The 22,995-nt window shown below is 45.9% G+C and overlaps 1 protein-coding gene across 29 annotated transcripts in view; it reads right to left on the reverse strand.

The window, feature by feature from the left end:
- Positions 1-22,995, reverse strand: part of MAP4 (microtubule associated protein 4) — a 1,807,860-nt gene that overhangs the window by 913,709 nt on the left and 871,156 nt on the right. For 24 of the 29 annotated variants that reach the window (XM_086941043.1, XM_086941031.1, XM_086941029.1 and 21 more), the window contains one exon: positions 17,443-17,805. The exons of the other annotated variants lie outside the window; for them this stretch is intronic. In XM_086941043.1, the coding sequence (XP_086797169.1) occupies positions 17,443-17,805 (363 nt within the window). The remainder of the gene's footprint in view (positions 1-17,442; positions 17,806-22,995) is intronic. 29 annotated transcript variants of the gene reach the window in all.

The following is a 22,995-nucleotide window of genomic DNA, read 5'->3' on the forward strand; positions in this document are numbered from 1 at the left end:
TCAGAGTAGGCCGTCGTCGACGCTCTTGTAGTCGTCGACGCTCGCCGTCGACGGGGTCATCGTCGACGCTCTTGTCGTTGTCGACGCTCGCCGTCTTCGACGGTGTCGTCGTCGACACGCTCATAGTCGTCGACGGTGTCGTAGTCGACGCGCTCCTCGTCGACGCTCTCCTCGTAGACGCTCTCCTCGTAGACGCTCTCCTCGTAGACGCTCTCCTCGTAGACGCTCTCCTCGTAGACGCTCTCCTCGTAGACGCTCTCCTCGTAGACGCTCTCCTCGTAGACGCTCTCCTCGTAGACGCTCTCCTCGTAGACGCTCTCCTTGTAGACGCTCTCCTCGTAGACACTAGCTGTCGTAGACGCTCTCCTCGTAGATGCTCTCCTCGTAGATGCTCTCCTCGTAGACATGAGCCGTCGTAGACTAGGCCATCGTAGACGAGGCCATCGTAGACTAGGCCATCGTAGACAAGGCCATCGTAGACAAGGCCATCGTAGACAAGGCCATCGTAGATGAAGAAGCTGTAATAGGCAATGATGATGGGTTTTTCGTCGACGATCCTGCTGACGATGTTGGCTTCTTAGTCTTTACCTCAGGAGGTATAGAAGACGCCTTTCTGAAGGGTCCCACGGCCAGAGGAGGTGATTTTGACTGCTCAGAAGTCGTCTTTTTTACATGATTTTTCTCCAAAAGCAAGTCCTTTACTCTCCTTTTCCACAGAGTGAGGAGATTTTGTAGGACTGCGCCCAGAAGACCCATGAGTGGTCTTTTTGAGGGCCTTCTCAGGACGTTCCCCTGAGGAATGAGTCTGAGGAGATTCTCTTCTCTTTTGAGGTCTCCTAGACGTTGAGGGCAACACTTCATCACAGTAACTGGAGAAAATAAAAAACCTCCTTTCTGGTCTTAACCATATTAAAAGTCGCCCTTCACGACCTCTCAAAATCTCACTTGAGAAAGTGCGACATACCTTGCAGTCTTTGGCCTGCGGTATAGACAGTAAATGCTGTCAGTGTGAGAAACCGAGCAGAGCAACCTCTTGAAACAAGATGCACAGGCTCTAAAATAAAATCCTTTCTTCTCCTTACCAGACCTTCTTTAAAGAATGCATTTGAAGATAATCCATATAGAAAAGAATCCTTGACAACAAAGTTATTTAATGAAGTGAAAAAACACAGAATCTGAGCTGAGCTCAGAGGAGACTCCCTTAGCACAACGTGCGGTATAAAATCTGAGGGACTGAGGCTCCTGCCAGGAAGGTTCTAGAGGGAGGTGATAGCTGATTGGCTCTTCTCTAGAGTTTGGTCCTATTTACAAAAGGACATGGATATGTTACTAAGGTGAGGCCTTTAGGCCTACTATTCTCTATGTATGTCTATAGGACATTACTTTTCTATGTTTCGGAGACTCCCGTCTCAACGACGGGAAATGATTCAGGCATGTGAATCTATGAAAGACACCCATAATACTGGATAATTGGGTGACACAGATTTTTTTAATAGACCTTCTCATCACTGTTAAGTAATATGATTGGTCTATATGAGCCCATGATTGTTGGGTCCTTTAAATAAAAATAAAAAATTATATTAGCAATGCCCCAAGACCCGAGGGGAAGAATCCCAGTTTTAACCCCACGTCATAAACCAGGCTCAGAAGTTTCTGATGTATTTCTGTATAAAATACCATATACAATTCAAGAAGGATGTGGTCTGCCCCAACTGCTGTTCCAGATGGTAAGGCGATCAAAGCCGCCTGTACTTCCTCAGATAGTATAACACTTCCTAACCGCAATCTCTCTCAATTACTCAATTGGTCTGCCATACAAATGTCTAATAACATAGGGCCATAGTTGGGGGTGCCCCTATAAAGATCAGCCTAAGAGCCCCTGAATGCCTCTCTAATTTCGCAAGGCACCGTAACTATATTTCCCTGTATGTTCTTTACTTTACAAATTCTGCCGCCCACCCTATGTTGCGGTGCCCTTACTGCAAAAATCCACCCAATGCGCTGGCTATACTCATAGCAGTCCTGTTCTTTTAGCCACATACTTTCCCGCTGTTTTCTCAGCAAAATGTTTGTTTATGTGAGCCTTAGTAATAGCTATCAGGTTCAAAACGGGGGCAGAGTCTTTCCCAGTTTTTACAAAACAGATTAATTCTGCTTCCAAATTACTTAGTTTCTGATAAAGCTCCTTACTACTTCCCAGCTCCAGCTTCTGTTTGGAAATGCTGAAGCTCAAGGTTTCACCCCTCACACTGGCTTTAAATGCGTCCCAAACTATCCTTGCAGAGGAACTTCCTTTATTCAGTCAAAGAACCCCACGATCCAAAGCGTCATGTTTGACATAATCGGGACACAGCAGCAAACCCCTCTCAAATGTTCATTTTCTAGGTACACAACACAGCCCTGTCATAGAAAGCTAAAAAATAATTGGGTTATGGTCGGACACTGCTCTGGGAAATAGTTCAACTTAAACCCCTCTGGCCAATGCAGGGAATACAAAAAATAGTCCAGCCTGGCAAAACTGCCAAGGGGAGCCATATAATAAGTGTATCCTGGAGCCTTTATAGTAGCCCACACATCAATAAGCCCTAGGTCCTTCTACAAATGGCTCAGGGATTTAAAAGATTGCGATTTGCGCCCAACATATATTTCTTCGCTGCTGCATAGCCCCCCCCCTCTTTAGCCATTTAGATTAAAATCCCCAAAACAACAAATGGCCCAGCCCAAGAAGGGAGTTCGGCTGCAAAAAAATTAAAGAAACTGGGATTGTCTAATACTGGAGCATAAATTGTACATAGAGTAAAAGACCAAATACCCAGGTTGCATTCCATTATTGCCCATCTTCCAAACTTATCTGCAGTGTTATGGCCGGGGGTAATAACATTTCTGTTCACTAAGATGGCAACCCCCCCCATGTCTTAGTTTCTTGTGTCGTATGGCAAACTGCCTGTAAACCAAAAGTGTTAAGGAGAAAACTGTCCTTACAAGCAATGTGGGTTTCTGGTAGACAATACACATCTGATCTTTAAAGGCTTAATCCCTCCTTACCCGCCTTCTTTTTACTTTATCATTAAGCCCACAGATGTTAATGGAAGCAATTCGTAATCTAGTCATTGCTCATAGAAGTGGTCAAAGCCACCCGAAGGTACCTTCCTGGTAAAGCAAATACCAGGCTACTGCCCAATGCAATATTTGGTACTGGATCTGCTTTACAATCCCCATCTGACTATATCCATATTCATAGTGCAACTGTTGCCTTGAAAAAGAAAAATACATAATTACACTTCTAAGCACTTTCTGTGTATAATCATCACACTGTCACTCAACCAGCCACCGCCACCGCCACCGCCCCCTTCCCAACCCCCACTCCCACCTCGTCCCTGACAAACCCCCAGGCCCCCTACAGCCCCCACACTAGTGAGAGCAGCTAGACCAAACAGGTCTTTGTGTTGGAGACCTGAGTTTGACACCACGCGGCTTACCCCCATCCCCTCTCAGATGTGCCCGCCCACGCTCCTGCTTCAGGCAGTTCCCAGTGAGAGAGAAAAAAAGGGAGAAAACACAACAGAAAAAGGATATCCCTGATATTATGGTAATCAGGCCAACTCATAAAGAGGACCCCAGCATTTATACATTGCTACTGCCCACCAAGATCTGGAGCCTCTGACAACAGTTTTCAGTCTGGCGGGAGCCAATAGGTATGCTTCGAAGCCTGAATCTTGAAACAGTTTGATCACCTGCTGCAAACGCCACTGTGCTCGACCGTTGTATGAGAAATGTCAGGGTGCATGAAGAGTGATGTTAAGTTAGGTCAGTCTCGCATCCGGGTGGGCTTTCTCAAAAATAGCTTGGCGCTGCAAAAAATAACCAAAAAAATCTAAGATAGCCCATGGTTGTCTTGCGTCCCTGCGAGCCAGGAGTGATTTATTAGAGGTCATCGGTAACCAATGTACTCTTTGGACTTCGGAGCCCAGTCCCAGCCTGAGAGTTCGGCAGTCTTTAAGAGTTCCAGCATTTAAGAGCATATATTATCCCCCTCAAGACTTTTATCAATACCAAGAGACTGAAGGTTATTCCTACGTTGTCGGTTTTCCATATCCTCCAGCTTCAACTGCAAATCAGTTTTAATATCTTCCCATCGCCACAACTTCTGCTATTGGGGGTGGACAAGAAAGCTGTGGCTCCAGCAGTGGAAATTATTTTTATTACAATGACAGTTTTAAGGCTGTGTATCTCTTCATCGTGGTTAGACCCTTTACCTCCAACTTTTCAGCAATGGGAATGCCGCTCTCTGCATGTATACCACTTTGAAAAGGCACTGTATGCACGTAAAGGCATGCAGGCTAAAAGTAATGGGAAGAGGATCTGGGGGTTTTAACGACATGGCTAGAACAGTTTTTTTGGGCAATATAGTTTAGATCATTTTATACGCTGACTGTTCACAATTTGGAATGTATTATGAACTAGTGCTGCTACTTAATTTATTGAATGTTATTATGGCTAACTTAATGGAATTTTATGTAAGTACACTTGCTGATATTGTATATGTGTGGAAAAAATAAATAAAAAAATAAAAAAGGATTCACCGCACACCTCCTACAGAGACTTCAGGCCATACAGAACCCCACAGTCACTCATTCTCAGCCTTTCCCGATGAACCCACATACCACCCCACCGGAGGAAACTCCACTGGCTCCCCGTACAGAAGAGATACCAATTCAAGCTGCTGACCCATGCACACATTGCTCTACACAACCAATACCTGCCTACATTAACCACCGCTTGAACTTCCACCAACTGTCGAGAAGACTACACTCTGCCTCTCTTTCACTTGCCCATACTCCTCGCATCTACCGAAGCAGAAATGGAGAATGCGCCTTATCCCACATCCTAGCAAAGACCTGGAACAGCCTCCCTAGGCACCTTTCGAGCATCACCTCACTTCTGGGATTAATAATGGCCCTCAAAACCTGGCTGTTCGATTAAGCCTCAGGGCCCTGTAAGAGCCAGGATACCCTATCAGGTGATAAGCCACGCTTTATAAATCTGGATTGATTGATGAGGTCAATCGCCAAACATTGAGATGCAGACTGAAGGCCTGGATGCATCACCTTGCCATGCTGCTGTCACAGAAGATGCTCCCACAGCAGCAGCTTGGTTGGAGGACAGATGCTCATGCTTTCTTGGTAAAACTCTCCAAGCACAGTCCTGTACCAGTAGGATGATTTGGGCCCAGCTGTTTCTGGTTTTCTTCAGAACTTGGGCAGGAGAGGCAGCAGTAAGAAGGCATACAAAAGTCCCAAACTCCACTCTAGTAGGAATGAGTTTTTGAGAGAGAGATTACTTTGGAACTCAAACACGCACAATGTAATATTGCGTGTTCTCAGCAGTGCGGCACGATCGAGCAAGTGGACGCCCCACTGATGGAAGACACATTGCGCCATGTTCAGGTATAAGAAAACAAGTTACTTACCCATAACTTCAGTTATCCAGTATTGGTATCTTTCATTGATTAACATGCCTGAATCATTCCCCGTCGCCGAGGCGGGAGTCCCACGGTAAATAAAAAAGCAGTACCAAAGGTACATAACAGTAGTAGGCCCAAAAGAAAGGCCTGAGGCCTATATCTTAGTAGCCTATCTACATCATTATGCTAAAAGAACCAAGAATTTGGTCACAACCAATCAGCTATCAGCACCTTCTAGAACCCTCTCTGCAGAGCCAGTTCTCCTCAGATTTTCGTAGCACAAGTGGGAACAAGTATCCCGAACTTAGAGAACGGACTCTCTGGGGAGGAGGGTGGGTGCATGTGAATCTATGAAAGATACCAATACTGGATAACTGAAGTTACAGGTAAGTAACTTGTTTTCTTATCCAGTATTGGGGTATCTTTCATAGATTCACATGCCTGAATCAGAATAGCAAGCAGTATACCAAGTATACAGTCGTTTGCGGATGGTGGGAGACTTGTGCTGATAAACTCCCAGTTGCTTCCATTATTTGTTACCAGAGGCTTGATAATGCAAACCTTCAAAGTTAAAAAAGGAGTTATAAGAACTAAAGAGACATGCACAGTAAAGTCCAAACATGGATATGTAAATCTCATACACATCCAATATATCTACTAAAGTACATATAAATATAACATGTTAAAATCGCATAACCTTATGCATATCATGAATAAAGGCAAGCATAGATAATATTTAAAAAGCCAAAGGGTAACAAAAAATGGTATTAACGAAAAAAGGTAGCGTAGGACCACCTGTCCAAGTGCCGAACCCTCTTGACATGTAGACTGAAGGCAGTAATGTCTCGTGAACGTGTGGACATTTTTCCATGTCACAGCTCCACATATCTTCTGGAATTACTCCAGCCTACAAAGCTGTGAATGTTGATACTGTTCTAGCCGGAAGGAGCTTTGACTTCCCTCTGCAAAGGTTTGTTAGCCTTGTCATGGCAGAAAAGATGCTAATCATCTGGCTATTCTTGCCTTGGTCACAACCGTTCTAAGAGTTGCTTGACCATAAGCCACGAACAGCTGGTTGGATCATCCAATATCCTTAGTTTTCTGTAGTTAGAATCTTAAACAGCGTTAAACATCCAGCGAGTGTATTGCTCTTTCAGCTGGAGCAGATGGATCCGGAAAGAATGTGTTTAATCTTACCGGTTCGTTAGAGTAAAATTGTGTTGGTACCCTAGGAACGGACCTGGGATTTGTCCAAAGGGTTACATAGTTCCGAGGAAAATGTAAAAATGAGGGGTTCCTTTATAGTGAAAGCTTGGATCTCACGAACCCTTTTTTCCGAGGTAAGAGCCAGTAAATGGGTAACCTTCCAGGTGAGGAATTTGAGATCTGGTTTATGGATCAGCTCAAATGTACACTGCATTAACTGCGCTAGCAAAGCTGAGTTCTCACTCTGGGAGGTTGCTCACACTGGAGAGAAGGCTGGAAAAGCCCTTGCATAAACTGTTTGGCAAGTGCTGAAGAGAAGAAAAAAGAACATTTTTAACATTTCCTAAATCTGGAAAGAGCAGCAAGACTCATTTTGTTCGATGAAAAACTAAGCCCAGACTTGGCTAGGAGAGCAGATAATGGAGAACTTGTTCTTCAGTAACTAATTGAGTGAATGGCATTCACCTCACACCAACCGCAAAATCGCTTCCATTTGAGGCGATAAGCCTGGATTGTGCATTGGGCACGAGATTTGGCAAAAATGTCACAACAGTTCTTTGAAACGTTGATGCCCTTGAACTCTAACAAATGATAAGCTGTGCGTGCATGTGTAGTGACTGTGGGTCCGGACGAACCACTTGGCCTCCGTCCCCTGACAACATCGTAGGCTCAGGCCCTAGCCGAATGGGCTTGCCTGTAAACAATAGCAGAAGTTCAGAGAATCAATATTGGCCAACGGGGTGCAATCAGAATCAGATGGTAACCTTCCAGCTTCATCTTGCAGAACATCTTCGGTACCAATGGTATTGGGGGAAAAGCGTACGCACAAACCCCTGACCATTGCATGGACCGGGCTTTCCCTCTTGATCCCTGTTAAGGGAACCTGCTGGTATAATATCGGCCTTCCTTGTTCTCTCTGCATGCAAATAGATCCCGTGCCCGCTTAACCCAAACTTGGAACACTGGGTTCACCTGTCCCTTTTCCAGCTTCCACCCGTGACAGTCCGACTGAGACATGCTCAGAGCATTGTGGAGAGCCCTGACGTGTTCAGCTCTCAAGACATCTTGTGAAATGCGACACCTTCTCACAATTCCTGAACCTCTTGCAAGAGTGTAGCTGATTTAGTTCCTCCTTGTTTATTGATATAATACATGCTGATGGTATTGTCGGTCTGGACTAGCACAGAGGAAACCTCAATCCTCAGGAGGAATGCTTGGGAGGACAGAACAGCGTTGTGGAGCTCAACCCTGTTGATCTGCTGTTGTCTTGGTCTTTGAGACCATTTTCCTTGAATTCTGCAAATCCTGCCGATGACCTCCTTTATGGAGGCATCAGTCGTAAAAACTAACCCTGGAATGGTTTGCACCCATTGTTTATTGTTCTTGAAACTGTAGTTCTTCCTGAAAAGGTCTCATTTTGAGCCATGCTAAGGGTATGAGATGTATCGCTGAAGAGCACATCTTCAGGAACGAAGCAAACATTTGAACTTAAACTGACGTTTTGAAGTTAACCTTGCCATTTTTTGAAAACGCAACTGGCGGTCGTGTGACAAGAATGCTTTGTTCTGGATTGTGTCTAATCCTGCTCAGAGAAAATACATTTACTTGGAGAGGACCTAACTGCAATTTGTAGTCATTGAGAATCTGTCCCACCAGAGAAAAGACGAGATGGGTACATCTACTGTGGCAATCTTGGTTTCGTGTTCTGAAGGACCTTTGAGCAGCCAATCGTCTAGACAGGGGAATACTTGCCTTCCTCAAGATCTCAATGCTGCTGTCACTGGTACCAAGTACTTCGTGAAAGGCTCTTGGTGACGATCTCAGCCCAAACGGGAGCACTTCACCCCAAACAGCACAAATGTTTGCATTCGCGTGGCTGACACCCATTATAGGTGTGAACAGGTATGTGGAAATTTGCATCCTCTCCATCCAGAGAAGCCATTTCCTTGTTTAAATAACTTAATTGTTGTGAAAACGAGGGGGAGAGAAAGGGGGACCCCTGGGCGGAGTAATATATGGCTGTTTGTAGAATTCCAGAAAGTGGCCATTGGTTACTAGGTTTAGAACCCATTGGTCAGACATAGTTCCTTGTCACTTGTAAACAAAAACGTGAAATCTTCGGGCCCACGCGAGAAAAGGGTAAAATGATTGGAGCCCTGTGTGGATCATTGCTTCCTGTTAGTGTCTCAGCCTTGATACTTAAATCTCTTTCGACCACCCTGACGGGAGAAACTAGACAGACTATCTACGGCAAGATGCCTGGCTGCAAGGCTGTACTGAGATTGATACTGCTTATTCGGTTGCTTTTGATATCCTCCTATTGATGAAAACCCCTTCATCTCGCTCCTCTGAAAGATCCGCGCCCATATTGGAGGGTGCTTAATGATCGTGCAGTATCAGTGCCAGGTTTTATAACTAAGAGGGCTTGATTAAAATGTTTACCAAACCAAAAACTCTTCAACATAGGCCATGCCTAGAATCTTTGCTAAGGGCTGAAGGTAGCGGCTTTAAGCCATCCCTGGCGTCTAAGCCCTGCCTCCCCTGCTAAGTGACGGAGGTTGGTGTTCCCGATGTTCAAGGCGCAATCTTATGTTTTTGATGCGGCATGTTCACCTTCCAACAGAATCTTTCCTGCATCCCGCCTTCGGTCCTCAGTAATGAGGTCATTGAAATTCGCTATGTCCAACCACATTTGACGGTCATAACAACCGATCATGGACAAAGGATTGCCAGCTCTACTAAAGGCCGCTGCCAAAGTAGAGAATTTTTTCCCCATAAGGTCCAGACAACATCCTTCTTTGTCAGGCGGTGTGGTGATAGGCATTGCAGGATTTTAGATTGCTGTTGAGTGGTCTGTGAAATTACTGAATCTGGTCCAACGGTGGCCTATCAGACCGGATGGGCTGCTAGTTGGTACACATCATTTCTGTTCTATGCGCAGAAACACTACTGGAGTAGACTTAGTCTATTATAGGTACCACTCTCATGATTTTCCTGCATACCTCCTCGAAACCATGAAGGAGATATTCTGCTTGCTCGCCTGTAGCTGGCAGTCAAAATCTAGCTGTTGCCCACTACATTAAATATATATATATGATGTTGTTACCGCTGAAGCCATCGCAGCCAATCTCATGATTGACTTTGTCGTAGACATGGTTATGTAGGCGAGGTTATTGCAGACTAGAACGACGTCATAGATAACCGTCATGAGCAACCATCCTAGACGAGGCTGTCATAGACGACAGCCATATACAATGCCAATGAAGATGAAGCAATCATAAGTGAGGGCATCCGTAGATGAGGGTAACATAAATGAGGCCATCGGTAGATGAGGCCATCGGTAGACGAGGCCATCGGCAGACGAGGCCATCGGCAGACGAGGCCATCGGCAGACGAGGCCATCGGCAGACGAGGCCATCGGCAGACGAGGCCATCGGCAGACGAGGCCATCGGCAGACGAGGCCATCGGCAGACGAGGCCATTGGTAGAGTAGGCCATTGGTAGAGTAGGCCATTGATAGACTAAGCCATTGGTAGACTAGGCCATTGGTAGACTAGGCCATTGGTAGACTAGGCCATTGGTAGACTAGGCCATTGGTAGACGAGGCCATTGGTAGACGAGGCCATTGGTAGACGAGGCCATTGGTAGACGAGGCCATTGGCAGACGAGGCCATTGTTTGAGAATGATGCTGTCATAGAAGACAGTCATAGCAATACCATCATAGATGAGGTTAAAATAGGTGATATCTTCCGTAGATGAGGCAATCGAATGATGGCCAGCCGTAGATGATACCATTCATAGATGGTGCCATGTGTAGTGTAGGCCATTCAAAAATGAGGCCATATGTATATGAGGTTACCTTGATAAGGCTGTCATAGACTACCGTCGTAGCTAGGCATTGCCATTGTAGATGACACTATCAAAGATCAGGCACTCATAGACTATCCCCTTAGATGAGGCCGTCGTCAACTACCGTCCTTAGTCGACGACAGTCGTAGACGAATGAGGTCGTCGTCGACGACGGTCGTAGACGAGGCCCGTCGACGATGGTCGTAGACGAGGCCCGTCGTCGACGACGGTCGTAGACGAGGCCCGCCGTCGACGACCGTCGTAGACGAAGCCATCGTCTACGACTGTCGTCGTCGACAACCTCATTCGTCTACGACGGTCATCGTAGACTAATATCAATTTTGGAACCATTAAAACTCAAAGGACAAACATCAGATGGTAAAATATCACTGAAATTCAAAACCGAACCAAGACGCTCATCAAAATACTCCTTGGTAATTATTGTCCAAGGCGATCCTGAATCTGCCATTAAGTTAATCCGAAGACCCAACACAAACATCTCACATATTGGTTTCTTAATTGAACCATTTTCATTGGAATCATTAAGATTAGAAATACCTTCACTAATGAAAACAACAAATCCTTTCTTTTCTTCACTACATGAGGAACCAGAACCACAAGAACATTTACATACCTTGGGTGTTTCATCAGTAACATAAGCTATTTTGTTTCTCGGATTAGGTACAAATTTCCTAACATCTCTACACACAGTAGAAAAATGACCCAATCTCCCACATTTTCTGCACTCCTTGTACATTGCAGGACACCCTGTGTATGAAACCACATATCCTTTACTACCACATTTATAACATGTAATGTTTTTGTCAAACTTCTTAAATTGCCCCAAATTATTTGTCCTAGAGTAAGGCTGTTGAACATGTGAATTATCAGGAACTTGACCATCCGTATGTTTAATAACACAAACTTCATCCCCAGAATCAGATTTATGTTCAGTATGTTTTTTGACTGTCAACAACCACTTTTCAGATTGTTCCATGGATTTAGCTATGGCAATTGCTTCCGACAACTTAGGATCTCCCAATTCCCATAAGCGTTCCTGCGTTTTTTTATTTTTAACATGTACAATAATTTGGTCTCTCAACATTTCATCACACATATTACCAAAATTGCAATGTAAAGATAAAGACCTTAAAGCAGTGATGAAATCATCAAATGACTCCATTTCATGCTCAGCACGTGTATAAAATTTATACCTGTTCAAAGCAATGTTAGAGACAGGTTTGAATCTTTTCTCTATCCTAAGTAACGCTTCCTTATAAACAGAGCCTTCACCCTCACCTTCCGCAGGTGGAATGGGAGGTAAAGCTCTGAAAACCATCTGACCTTCTGACCCTAGACAATGTAATAAAATACTTTTTTTCCTCTCAGAACCCATACGTTCTCCATCAATTGCCTTCATGTAGTTGAAAAATTCCGCTTTCCATCGTGTCCACGGAATTGGTGGATCGCCTTTATTTTGTAGAAATTTCTATGGTGGATCAAACTGCATTTTTCAGAGATGTTGACAACTGTCAATTTTGTAGAAATAGTAGCAATGTCTAAAATGTTACCTTTTAGTAAATCACTGTTTATAAAATGCTTCTTTGTAGTTAACAATTGTTCCTTGTTTTTTTTTTTATAAATACTGTATGTTGCTGTTTAAAACGATGTTTTAAAATGCGATTTCCACAAAGAATAAAAGTACCTCTAAATGTCATTTAGTTCAAAAGCGCTTTAAAATGACTTCAAAAAGTTTCTTTTATCGTATAATTCTCTTCTGTAAATAAATATTCACGATCGGTAAAGCGTTTCCATGAAGAGTGACAAATACAACAAAATGGCCGTCAAGTTAAGTATCAACGTGATGATGCTGGAAGACCTCACGTAGCTGGAAACACACGCTCACGGCTACAACGTCAGCTTGTCAGTAAGCTCGCTCTGTCGCCACGCTCAGTAAGCTCGCTCCGGTCTCCACACTCCACGCTCCAGAGATGCGGTCACCGTTCCAACAGCTGGTGATACGAAAGTATACAGCTTATGCACGCGCCGCCCCAGCTGCCGGTGAGATGAATTTAAAAGTACATGAAATTTATTTCGATGAAAACTATCAAAAATGCCTCACTCACTGTTGGTAGGAGTTAAATCATCGGGCTTTTCGGCAGACAGTGTAAATGTTGCTCCTGCAAAGTATGTGGACATCTGTCTTGCTCGAAATAAAACGAAGAATCTCAAATATCACAAAATTCTTCCAAATGATTTTTAAAACTCCACACCTGTGCCGCTGAGTTAGTTATTTTCCCTCGTCGCCAAATTTTGTTAGAGATCAGACAGGAACACTTGTAGAAATAAGAAGTTATCTTTATTGCGGCACAGCAACAGGATCAGCAACCACCATGCAAACAGGATCATCAAACTGACCCTGAAACCTAGCAGCTGCATAGAGTTCTAAATGGAACTCTTACATACAAAAACATACAAGGGCATTTAAAGATACAGAGCAAATATATACATGTGATAAGAATGTAACAGAAGTCACAGTCACCTGGGGTTGGTTGATGGCACCCAGCAACCTGCCTATTGACTGGTGGTCCCGAACATGGTTTCGACAAAGTGCCCAAGAGAGTATCCAGAGAAGCTTTGTTAAATGGCCATAGAGATTTTGTAGGTACTTGATCAGGCTGGAGTACCTCTGCAAGAACCTCTATATTATGTAGTTGTGGGTCCAGTACTTCTGCCACCCTCACGTAACAACGAAGTAAGCACTTTCTTCGGTGGCAAGGTCGGGAGAAGAAACACGGTCAGTATCTGTTGAAGTATCCAGGCCACTGGCATCTCGTAATTCTTCATACAAATCATTATCATATTGGGGGACATCATCATCTTCATCAAAATGGTCATAGTCTGAATCAGTCCTGAAAAGATTGTACAAAGTCTGAGCTCTAGTGCATGGTAAGCGCAAAGTGTCAGAATCAAAGGGGTTGCGACTGGCTACGCTACAGCGGATCAGGAAATGGCCTTGGTTGGAGCAAATCTGCTCCAAGTCAGAGGGCATACTGGGTTGCAAATCCTCCAGCGTCTGCAGCATCAATCAGCATTGATGTCAAGGTAATGGGTGCAGTGGATGGCACAGAAACCGAAGTCAGGACTGGAGCCAGTACTGAACCTGAAGTGGGTTTAAGCAGCACAGATGGCGCCAAGGGCCAACCCACTGGAAGAAGTCTGGCTGGAGGCCGCTGTGGATCATGGGGGCCCAAATGCACCCCAAAGGTAACTGGTAAAGGGCCGAAAGTACGAGTTACTTACCTTCGGTAACGATGTATCTGGTAGAGATGATTCTAGCCACAGATTCCTTAACGTAGAATTATACCCAGGAGTGAGACTGGATCCGGAATTTTTTTTTGCCACATCATCCCTGCGGGCCGGTGGGGGCGGCATCACGCGACTCCGCCCAGGCATCGTCCACATACGTGACATCAGCGAGGTCACATAAGTACCACCCCGGAGCGCCTACTTCAGTTTTCTTCTGAGAACTTTTCCATGCCAAAACGCAGAGCCAGCAGGCAAAACTGTGAGAGTACAGGAACAGTGTGCGAAAGAGCAGAAAAAGAAAAGGAATGGTGAGGAACAACACCATAAAGAGCAGTGCCAGGAACTGCAGTACCCAAAGGCAGGGAAGAGAATAAAGTACAGAGCCCATATGTAAAAATATCATGATAACATATAGCAGGACTACAACCCGAATCAAAAACAATAAAGGGGAACCAGTCCGGGACAAACCAGGAACAGCCAACTCCAAGACAGCCCCATCACAGAGTGTGACAAACCTCATAAGGAACAAAGGGCAGAGGCACAGCCAAAGACCCAAACCTAGAGGATAGAGGGCCCAGAACTGTAGTAATAAAGGGAGAGGAGGGGGATTGGGGGGGGGGGGTGGAAGGCAGGCCCCAACCTGGAGCAACCAGAACATAAGGGCACAGAAGTACCTATACCTGATCTGTTTACTTCTTTATGAAAAATTAGATGTATAGTATAGTTCACTTACCTTTATCTTTCCTGCAGTAGCAACTAATACCATTAAGGTCCTGAAGAAAGTCGGGCAAGTTGGCAGCACGGCTGAAACATGTCGACCTCACTTTGCCAGGAGATAGTGAATTCTTTTCAATACTATCAGGCGGTTTTTACTCATGGCATTAGGACAATACTTAATAAAAAAATGTTGTCCTCTTAGTCATTTTTATTTCACACACACCTATCACTTGCACTGCACTCCATCAGTGACTTCATACTTTGAACAAACTGTGGCTGAGAATTTCTGAGAGCATTAGGTCAAGTTTCCATTCATGTTAGCCTTAGAGCAACACTGGCTAAATCTGACCCCTCTTTGAGTCTTCCAAATGACTATGCTCGGCCGAATGGGTGGGCTGATGGAGACACTTTCTCTAAAGCCAGTGTTAGGGCAAGCTATGTCAACCTGGTGAGAAGTTTATTTTGAGCATTCGAGGTTTTTTATCAATTTTCAGACTGACTTTCTCCCCGTAGTTATATATGTTTGTGATTAGGGGTGTGGAGTCTAGTTAGTCTATAAATACTACCCCCTAGACCCTCCTACACATATTTCTTATTTCCATAGTCGTACGGAACCAGGGGAGATGCCAGAACGACCTCCGCCACAGCGCTCGGCGCAGGAGACCGGGGCTGAGCCGGAGCCAGGGCAGTAAGGCTACGGCGCCGGAAAGGCATCGACCCGACCTGCGATGAGGCTGCCGCCTGCGTGGAGGGGCGAGAGGGACCCGGGGAAGGACGAGGGGACTCCGCCAACCTCTGCCTGTGACCGGACGAGGAGGGCCCTTCGCCAGCCCCTGTGGCGCCACCAGGGCCAGCAGTCACTGGTGCCGAAGCGGTGTGGCCTCAGACGAGGCCACCGCCTGCTAAGAGGACCAAGTGGGACTCTGGATGCGACCCAAGTCCGGGCGACCTCCCGCTACACCACAGGGACTCCCGCAGGAGTTTGCGGTGAAGCAGAGGCGCAATGGTCCAAAGGAGGGACCCCCAAATGGCTGCACCCAAACGGCATCACATCCTCCAAACCTGGATCCAAACCAGTCGGGGCTTGAGCCGCCGGTGATGCCACGGAGGGCCCGCACACTGCAAGGGATCCGCTGATGTCCCAGGAGGGGAAGAAGGAGGAGGAGAAACCATTAAGGCCTGCAAAGCCGCTGCATATGTCTTCATCTGGGCTCTAGTTGCCCACACACCGGGAAACGGTGGATAGGGGGACGACACACGGGCCGCACCACCCGCGGACAGCCCGCGCCCCCAGCAGACCGGGAACCGGCCCTCGGGGACAAACCGCGACACTTACCAATAGGTGAGCGACGCTCTTGCGGCCAGGGAGAAGGACTATGTCGAAGACAGCGGTAGCGGTTTCGAGAACCATCCGCAAGGGCCGGGCGAGTTGACGATGCCAAACTGGACATGCGGGCTGAGAGAAGTTTCATCCGGTGCTCCTGCCGGGACTTTGGTTTCATCTGCTGGCACGCCTCGCAATCAGTGGAGTCGTTGTGTTCCCCTAAACACCACATGCAGATGGGTTGAGGATCCGTCGCTGACGTCAGGCGGCCACAAGACGAGCACGTCTTAAAGCCCAAAGGCATCCACTGTTCCCATACACACGCAATAGGGAAAGGCCTGGAGAGGCCCGGAGCACGATCCGGATCCGCGTTGCACGCGGAAAAGGAAAAAACTGACGTAAGAGCGCCGGGTGGGACTTATATGACCTCGCTGACGTCATGTACGCGGTCGAAGCTTGGGCAGAGTCGCGTGATGCCAAAATCCCCTCCCCCCCCGCCCCCCCCCCCCACCCCACCCCCCACCCCCCCCCCCCGCCCCCCTGAGAACAGGCTTGGAAGCTGCACCGATGCAGACTGCAAGTGAGATCAAGTGGCACATTGACACCTTCACGGTCTCTCGAGTTCAAGAATGTCTTGGAGAGCCTGATTCCCACTAAGATTTCTTGTACTTTTTTTTGGATTAACCTGAAGACTTAGACTGTGATGAAGATCTGCCATGGGAACTACAGAGCGGGAACAGGAAATACATTTCGACCTTGACATATTGCTGCATCGAGTCTTCTGATCTTTGGCATCAAAGACTTTCCACTGTGGTCCCTTACGGCCTTCGGGTTCATCTTGACCCAGCAGTCACAGGTCCCTAGGTCGTGTTCCCACCCGAGGCACCACATGGTAGCCATAGTAGGCTCCAGAAAGGGACAACAGAAAAATTGAGGAATGTTGAGATCTGAATGCACATATCAAGGTGCAGGATTGGAAACTTAGAAAAAAGGAGACACACTGAAAAACGAGTTAAAGAAACAAAGATTGGGAAATGTAGCGAGGAAGCAAAAGCCAGGAGAGTATGTTTTTGGAAAATTAGCGATGAGTGTAAGGTCTACAGGGTCTCCATTGCCTCAGCAAATGAGAGCACCATATAAAAAAAAAGATAAGAAGAAAAGGAAGAACAGGGTATGTGAGGAGGCCCAAGTTAAATTATGCAAGCAAACAGAAATGGGTTTGTCAAAGTCTGGGTGTGGCAATTGACTGACAAGTATGATAGCAAAGGGTAGAAGAGAAGAACAGGAAAAGGCAGAAGCGTACATTCTGGAAAAGCCAGCCACACTGGAAGTGAGAAAGAGGCAGTCGGAAATGGTATACGTTAACACAATGCTCTTCAAGGACCAGGCAGAGACAGTGCATACTAAAGTATTTGCCATGCAAAGGGCTAACTGAATGCCCTTGGAAAGCTCATCAGTTTGCTGCCAGTTAAATGTAAAATACATTTAAAACTGAACTCTCCCTTGAAAGATAGAAATTCATAATGCTTTCTTCAAGATGAAAGTTGTAGTGGGCGATAACTGAATCTTTACCTTCATGATATTGTTGCTGGAGCTCCAGATCCTGGCATGACATAGGTTCATGTACTGCAAGGACTTCAGAGACTCTATCACTGATGTTGTTCGGGTGCTGTGAAGACTCCTCCTCCAACCCTAAGGAAGGAGTGGCTGTATCTAATACTAATTCTTCCAGGATACTTGAACTCTGCTGTGGTGAATACTCATCCTCCATTCCTAATGAAACTGTGCCTGCGCCCAATTTTAAGACATCAGGGACACTCTTATGTGAACTCTGTTGCAGTAAAGTCTCTTCATCAGCTATGTCATTTACTGCTGCTTCCCCAAATGTTAATGCCTCAGGCTCGCTCTCCTTATATTTCTCTAGTTCCATGGCTTCTGAAAATAATACAGGGAAAGAGACAGTGGATAGCAGCTCAAATTAGCAAAACTACTGAATAAAGATACCAGTGTTTCACATCTACTAAAACATATTAATAAAATGTTAACAATACTATTCTGAAGTAGAAGAAAAAAGGAGCACAACTTTGCTTGTCAAATATACCTTCAATACTGCTTTACAAACAAAAGAGTTAGGAAGTCCATGTCATCTACCTGCAGGACTTCTCTTCGAGAGTAGCACAATATGGCATAGACTGGTCCCTTGAATCTGGCCTCCATAAGGTCTGGAGTTCTCTCGTTCAAAAGTAAGGAGGATACTTAACATTCCTATCAGCAACTGAACAGAAAACGTCTTGCTCAATGACAACAAAAAACGAGAGGGATTGGTAGACTGCATGAACAAAAGGTTCACTGTTCTGGCTCTGTTTATTTACCTCAAGACTCATCATGAATGTAGACCATTGGTCCAATGTAACTGCCACTAATGTAATGTTATATGGAATTCGTTTTTATATGTGATAATCTGAGGTGACGGGGGGGTAGAAGACAGGGGGAGGGGGGGCTGGGGTAGGAGGAGCAGGGGTGGTGCAGGGTAGAGGATATATATGTATTGCGTACTAATATGTTGTGACAGTAAATTAGCACAAGGTTACTGTATGTTTTTGAAAAGTTAATAAAAAGTTATATATTTTTTTTAAAAGGTTCACCGTTTAGTAAACCAAGCTTTGCATTATTAGAATGCCAGATAACCATTGGCAAAAGGAGAATGCTTGTGACAAAACCCCCTTAGACAACCTGTAGAACAAGATACTAACCTTCTGTAATGCTTAATCTGGTAGAGACTATTTAGCTGCACATTCCTTACCTTAGAATATTCCCCAGGTGGCAGGCTATATCCAGAATTTCTTTTTAGCGACCCCCCTGCGTGCCGCTTGGAGGCGTCGTTTGGCTCTGCATAGCTTTGCCTGTGCCAAAGTGACTTATGTGGTGCCTATATAGGACCCACTCCAGTGCACCCACTTAAGTCCTTGACAGTTTTTCTGCACAAGAAGCACAGAGCCAAACTAAGCAGGAATGACCAGTGTGCCAAGGTGAGGACCTGAAGGATTGCTTCAATGAGAGTTACATAGGCCACAGAATGGGAGGGTCGGAAAGGAATCTGCGGCTAGATGGAGTCTCTACAAGATAAGGCCTTACTGAAAGAAAGTAGCTTGTTCCCCTGCTAGAGCCTTGTGGCTGCAGACTCCTTCCCTCAGAATAGATACCAAAGCAACCTCTCTCCGGAGGTGGATCTGAAGCCTGTTACACTAAAAAGTCATGGAGGACTGAAAGGGAGAAACAACCATCACGCCGGACCTGATGATTTAGGCAGCAGTGTTTGCCAAGCACGAGCGGTCATGCCCATGTAGCTGCATTACAAATGTCAAGAACTAAAAGTCCTCTAGGGAGAGCACTGGTTACAGCATTAACTTTGGTGGAATGAGCTCTCAAGCCCTTACGGAGTTGCTTCTTAGCCAGTGCATAGAGGATTTTAAGGGTCAATCATCTGTAGATTATTCTGGTGTGAATTGCCTTGCCTTTCCCTGCAAAGCAAAGAGAGTATCATCCAACCAGAAGTCTGTAAAATGACAGTGCTCTTTTTGGGTCAAGACAGTGGAACCTCTCATCTTCCTTGGTAGGATAATAGGGCCGGGGGACAAAGAAAGTAGGCAGTGTGACATTCTGCACGACTTGAAAAGGTGTAACCACATTTGGTAAGGAGAAAACATAGGTCCTAAGGACCAGCTTATCTGGGATAAAGGTTGTGTAAGGGGGTGAACTCAGAGCGGCTGAAATTCGCTATCCCTCCTGGCAGATTTTTTGCCACAACGAAGACTAGCCTTTAGCAGCCAATCATTGAGGTATGGGAAGACTGAAATCACTGACCTCTGCAGAAGTGCTGCAACCATTGCCATCACCTTGGGGAACACCCAAGGGGCACTGGTAAGACCAACGGGGAGCAAAGCGAATTGATAATGCTCTTGGCATACCATTAACCGCAGGTAATGCTTGTGGGCAGGCAGGATAGGGAATATAGAGGTCTGCGTCCTGAAAGTCCAGTGCTACCATCCAGCCACCAGGGCTTACAGTACCAGAGCTTAAGTGACCGTTTTGAATTATCAATTTTTCAGGAATTAGTTGAGAGAGAGTTGGTCTAGGATAGGACAGAGGCCTCCATTTTTCGTCACCAGAAAGCAGCGAGAATAGCAATCACAACTTAATTCTGATGATGGCACCCTTCTCTATAGTTTCTTTGGCCAGAAGGGCTAGTACTTCTTGTTGCAGTAGAAATAGGTGGCCCTCTGTCAGCCAATCAGTGGCAAAGGTTGTGGGTATTTTGGAGAGGTAAGGAATAGCCCCGGGAGGCAATCTGAAGCACCCATTTGTCTGAAGTGATTTCTTTCCATAAGGGCAGGTGGTGCGGATTCCTGTCACCAACAGGGAGGCCAGGATGCTAGGAGGGCAAACTAAAGAGGCTTTTAGGTTGCAGCTGCCTAGGATGACGGAATTTGATCAACCCCTGGCTCTGGTTCCCACGAGGCTTGTGGTAGCTGCATCTCCAGCTACAAAAGTACGGATGACTGCTGTCCATAGTGGCTAGGGGGAAACAGGATGCGGCATAGCCATGGAAGGGGTGGAAAGCAGAATGCTGATTTTGCAGCCCATGGAAAGTCCTAATGTCCCAGAGTTAGCCCTACTGTCTTTAAAATGCTCAAGCGCCAAATTTTCCTGGTAACCAGAAAGGCAAAACCCAATGAAGGGCATGTCCATAAGGGATGCCTAGACATCCCCCAGAAAGCCAGCTGTCCCTCAGCCAGACATGACATCTGAGCGCCACCGTGGAAGCAATGGCTATGCCAAGTGAGTGTTATATTCCGAATCTGATCATGAATTTTGCAGCATCTCTCCCAACAGCAATAGCTTACGAGAATGTCGCTCAGGCCACCTGTGAGAGCAAAGGTAGCACTCACGCAACTGTATCCCACACAGTATGAGAATAATGGCCCAATAAGCATGCAATGGGCATGGGCTGCAGTGCTAGGCTGGTGTAAGAGAAAATACTCTTTCGGAAGGTATTCAGCCTCTTGGATTTCTTAGCCGGTGTTGTGATAGGGAACATGATGGAATTTATCTTGGAGGTTGAGGCCTAGACCATAAGTCTTTCAAAGGTTGCTTGCTTAAAGAGGGAGGCTGGGTCCCGAGGCACAGGCACTGGCAGCGCAATAATCCTGTGCACAGGAGTGCCTGTAGATGGCTTGGCCCAGGCCCAGAGCCAGACCTCAGTCAGGACTTCATTAAAGTGGAGTAGAAGTTCAGAAGGATATAACCCAGGCTAAAGCATCTCTGTCAAGACATTGGTCTTGACCTCAACCATAGGCTGCTGAAGGTAAAGGACTGCAGCTGCCCCAAGAATCACCATTGAATAGGAAGCCCCTTCCTTGTAAGCCACTGTGGGAGGACAGAGGAAGACAGTGTCAGGCGAGGTGTCCAGACCACTGCCATCAGACAGGTCCTCCTATCATGTGCCATCAGTCATGGACTCCGCTGAGGGGTTCGAATTGCCATTGGGATCATTATATCCCCTCCATTCATGTTGCTCAGAGGGCTCTTCAGGGACGTAGCGATCCATTCCCAATTCAGGCCATGTAGGCCTGGTTGGAGTCAGAACAAATGTCTGGCAACACCAGTCCGGCTCCGTATTGGATTTGTGAATCATGATGGGTTTGGCATCGCTGATGGGTGTCAGTGGCGCCGGGAGTGGCACCACTGAAACTGTCCCTGCAGAAGGTTGTGAAGTCACAGCCAGGGCTGTCCCACAGGTGGCGCCCTAATCAGAGTCCTTCCGATCCCATGATCAAGTATTGCTCTAGACTTGTTAGACCAACCAAAAATGAGGCTCATGGCCTCATAATACTCGCAAAGTTGAGAGGGGTTGCTCTTGTTCTGGAATACTCGGAGAAATGCAGAACGGACCAAGTGTCAGACTTTGGCTCCACAGGAACAACCTGGATTTGTGGCATAATTTCCCTGTGTCATCCGATGAAAGTCTGACATGGAGGATGTCGAAAAACAATTCAATTTCTTGGAATTCTTATGCGATGTACATGAAGTCCAGTATTGCAATGATGATTTGCTCAAGCGACTCTGGGAGGGGTCGCAAGACCTCCCTCGGAAACAGATCCTAGAGCAGTGTTAAGTCGCAAACGAAGCAGCCAGAAGCTTCAGGACCCGCTCGCAGATAGTCTTCGGATGTCTGGTCTTGCAATCCTTACAGGTCGTGGAGTCCTGGTCCCGTTTCAGGGGCACACAAACACACCAAACGGGGGTTTGTTATAAACCTTTGTTTGTGAAATGCACCACAAGGCTTAAATCCCGTTGTTTGTTCATGGGCAGTCATAAAAACGGGAAAAAGTAACAAAAATGGACAAAATAATTAATTCAAAAATTTACTAAGATGAGTTCGTCCGGATCCTCGCTAATGGGGTTGAAAAAATAAAACCGAGGTTAGCGTGCTGGGGTGGTGCCTATATAAGCATTGCAAATGTTACTTCTGGCGTGGAGGAGGCCATTCAGAGCCAGACACCACCACCTACTTGTGCACGAGTAGATTGTTCAAAGATTTCTGGATCCAATCTGACACCTTGGGAATATGCTTGTGTAAGGAATTGCGGATGGAAGTCTCTATTAGATAGGAAGAATTTTAGATAGGTATAACATTATCATCTCTATACAAGGCAAACTTTTTCAATTGTCTAATGGAAGAATGTACAAATGGGGATCAGACCAAAGATCCGAAGAAAGTAACGTTCCCGTCAGATAAGCAGGTCTGACTTCCAATGTCTTGCAATACCAATGCTGGTTTTGGTAGATGCGAAATGTAAACTAAACAAGAACAGCCCAATATTTGTACAGCTTGGTTACAATACGGTCACAACATGCAGCAGTAGATTAAAACAATCAACATCATAGACAAGTAACATCAGAGAATATAGTTAGCAGTATATTCCACTTTGGGGGGTAAAAAGAGCTTAGGGCAAGAGTGGTTTATTACAAAGAAACCAATATCACTGTTTTTGTACTGATGAGAAAAAAGAAGAGACACTGATTGGTGAGAAAAGAGGTTAGTGAAGTGTGATATGAGCCAGA

The sequence above is a fragment of the Lissotriton vulgaris genome, chromosome 10 (assembly GCF_964263255.1).
Source record: "Lissotriton vulgaris chromosome 10, aLisVul1.2, whole genome shotgun sequence".
NCBI lineage: Eukaryota > Metazoa > Chordata > Amphibia > Caudata > Salamandridae > Lissotriton > Lissotriton vulgaris.